We start from the raw sequence: 3,370 nt of genomic DNA, 5'->3' as shown, positions 1-3,370 counted from the left end.
TATCCTCTCGACTAATGTTATTTTCTTCATCTTTTGACTTGTTAACATTAGATTTAAATTCAATGTGATTCATATTCTGTTCCCTTTTCACTAGTGCAATATTATTTGACTCTTCTTTAATTTTCTTAACGTCAGGTTTAAGTTCTTCAGGAAGATAAGAATTGCCTTCTTTTCGACGAAATTTAACAATAATACTCCTCGTATCCCACATTAAACCATATGCTTTTTTGTAATCTGCTATCGCATCATCTACGCTATTATATCTCATAAAAGCAAATCTACAACAAAATGTAAATATAATACAAGCATAATGTATAATATTGAAGATTATATATAATAATCTATATCAATTATATGAATATTATATATAATTCTCTCTATATGAATTATATATTTTTATAAAAGGTAACTCACTGTGTGTTCTTTAATTTCCGTGCTCTTGATACATCAACTCGTGCTTTTGGAAATTTGCTTTTTATTTCATTTGCCTTAACGAACGTAGGTAAATTTCCTATATATAAATTGTAAGGATTTATGTCTTCGGGCTTTGTATTTCGGACATCTTCGTTTCTTACAGCTTTTTTTTCGACTTTTAAGTATCCTGTACCAAACTTGATTTTCTCCAATTCTTTCATAGCTTCATCAATATTCACATTCTTTGCCATTTGAATGAAGCAATATCTTGGACCACTAGGATTTTGAAAATGTATATTTCGAATACCAGAATGAAATAATTTAACAATGTCCTTATTTAAGTCCGGATCGGGAAATTTAATTATTAAGCTCTGCGCATTAACTTTATTCTTCATATTATATTCATTTTCAATCATCAGTGCTCTTTCTGCATCCTCTCTATTCCATGGCTTACTAGGATAACTTTGAGACATTGGTTTTCTTTGTTTATTTTTCTTTACTATCTTTTCCTGAAAAATTTAATAACATCAACTATATTTGTAACAAATATGTGCACAATTAAAAATATGTTTACTAGTACAATTTTTACATCTTGATCCTCCATCTCCTCGTCATGCCTCGTCATATTATTTATAATTCCTGAAGGAATGGGAGATATAGAATGGGAAGATAGAGGAACAGTCATATGATTTCTTATATCATCATTTGCTGCTGCAGTATAAACATTTCTTTGCCATTGTAATCCGAGATATGTATTTTGATCAAATTGACCTTGTGATAGTCCAAAACGCACAGGCCTTTTTTTACGATGAAAATTATTTCTGTGGACATACATGTTGCTTCTATTGTGAGCAAATCTTTCATGACGTACATAATTACCTCTCAATGGCATTTCTCTCTGAATTGTATTAGTAACTTCACGTGGAGTTGGAGGTGGCATAGATGTTTGCGATGCTATCCATTGCCATGTAGGATGTATCCATGCTTGAATGGGAGTTACTTGAGAAGGCACTGATTCGAATACATGAGACGGAGGTGGAATTCTACTAGATGGTGGTGGCATAGGAGGTAGAGGTGGTTGCCCAGGCAAAGATTGAGCATTAGTGGAGGATATTGACGACGATGACGATGACGATGAATAATTAGCATATGAAGGAGCATTATATCCAAAGTTTTCTTGCTTGACAAAGACTCGCTTGGTTTCATGATTTTCCTCAGGCATCTGAAAATCAAGAAAATGCAAATTAAAACGGAGTGCGCACTCTACGATTCATAAATTTTACAATATGTACGATCGGATACTAATTTGTCGAAACAATATTCATTTTATAACGTGAACATCGTCAATGCAATCGCATATGTTAATATTATTTAACATAAACAAAGTAACCTAGAATAACCTAGAATTAACATTATCACATGAGAACAAAAGTAAAAACACAAAGCATTATTATTTATGTTAAAAACAGTTAAGACGAAAAGAATGTAGATATTACCGCGCGTTTCATACTGTCAGACACAAAGTGATTCATTTTTACAACATTGTAACGCTTTGCAAATTACAATGTAAACACATTGTAATGTGAGCATGACAAGCATAGCATAGAATGTAGCCACGAAAAAGACGCCAGAACTGTCAGAAGACGTAAAGATTGCCAACCCTTCCATGCGTACGCGCTCATCACAATCACGGAGTAAAAAGAAGGAGACTAAACTAGAGTACCTATAATAAGAGTACGGCCATTAGAGTAACGATCGGTGATTGGTCTACCAAATTGAGGCAAAAGCGGAAGTGCCCGTTTGTACTATTAGGCTAATTCTACAATGTGCTCTTGTTTCTTATTTCTTGCTGTTTGTCTTTGTTTGTCTCTTGCCCTTTTGGTCAATAAGACAAGAGACAAATAGCAAGAAACAGAAAATAAGAAGCATATTGTAGAATTACCTTAGTATATAGGGTAGAAAAATAGCGACACTTTTTTTTCTATGATTTTTGGAATACCCAAACATTTTCAGAGTGCAATTTATCATCTATCGATGCGTGTAACGAGCGGTTACAACTGTCAAAGTCATACCAAATAGAAGTATACATGATGAAGTTAATCCTAGTATGTATTGTTATTTTTGGTTACCAATAATACTAGGTGAAACGTTGTAACTTTGTCACGCTATATCTCTGAGTATCATGAAATTTTATTTCTAGGATGAAAAGTGAAAAGTGAAAATTTTTACCATTGAAATTAATGGAGAAATTTTTCATTTTTCACTTTCTATCATAGGGATAAACTTTCATGATTGATACTCTGGACTGAGTATGTATTTTTTAGCTCAAAACGTGTGAAATTTGTATCTCGAAGTCAGATAAAGGCAGATAAATATGAATCAAATAAATAATATTTTATTTTCAATTAATTACAATGCTTCAAAAAAATATTATTGGAAAAATTCACAAAAAATGATTACTTTGGATAAAAAATTCTCGAATTTTTAAATTTAATGTTCAAGTAAAGACCTGTAAGATTTGTTTTAGTTGGCCTTTTAACTAATAAAAAATATAATCCGATATGAATCACTCAAAAAAGTTTAATTATTTGAACTATTGAAAATCAACATTTTTGAAGAATCTACATATTTTAAATTTACAATTAATAAATAAAATTATATTATTTGAATAATATAAAAGAGTAATAATATAAGTGGATAAAGGATTGTACATATATAAATATTATTATAATATGTACAATTAAATTTATTAGGATTTAGTTTAGGGGATGACGTAACACTCTAAAGCAATAAATCCGCTCCGGCCGAGCGATCTCTGAAGACTTACAGATTTTAAAATTTCTACTATTTATTATATTAAAATATAATTAAAATATAATTCTTTTTAGTTCTACATTTTCGTGTATTTACTTTTGTACTATCTATTTTTTATACTATCCGAAACTCAGTAAACGTA

General features: G+C 30.7%; 1 protein-coding gene across 2 annotated transcripts in view; it reads right to left on the bottom strand.

The window, feature by feature from the left end:
• The window catches only part of LOC105145931 (uncharacterized), a 5,209-nt gene extending 3,081 nt beyond the window's left edge, over positions 1-2,128 (bottom strand). The window contains exons 1-4 of one of the 2 annotated variants that reach the window (XM_087402546.1): positions 1,911-2,128; positions 995-1,636; positions 415-923; positions 1-278 (exon numbers count right to left, since the gene is read on the bottom strand). The exon at positions 1-278 is cut by the window's left edge and continues 185 nt beyond it. In XM_087402546.1, the coding sequence (XP_087258672.1) occupies positions 1-278; positions 415-923; positions 995-1,636; positions 1,911-1,946 (1,465 nt within the window). In that variant the 5' untranslated portion in view covers positions 1,947-2,128. The remainder of the gene's footprint in view (positions 279-414; positions 924-994; positions 1,637-1,910) is intronic. The other variant, XM_011055836.2, reaches the window with a different exon arrangement.
• Between the last annotated feature and the right edge of the window lie 1,242 nt (positions 2,129-3,370).

The sequence above is a fragment of the Acromyrmex echinatior genome, chromosome 2 (assembly GCF_024713525.1).
Source record: "Acromyrmex echinatior isolate Ae372 chromosome 2, ASM2471352v2, whole genome shotgun sequence".
In the NCBI taxonomy this organism is placed as follows: Eukaryota; Metazoa; Arthropoda; class Insecta; order Hymenoptera; family Formicidae; genus Acromyrmex; species Acromyrmex echinatior.
The sequence above is the reverse complement of the archived record's forward strand: the minus strand, read 5'-3'. Positions and strand labels throughout refer to the sequence as shown.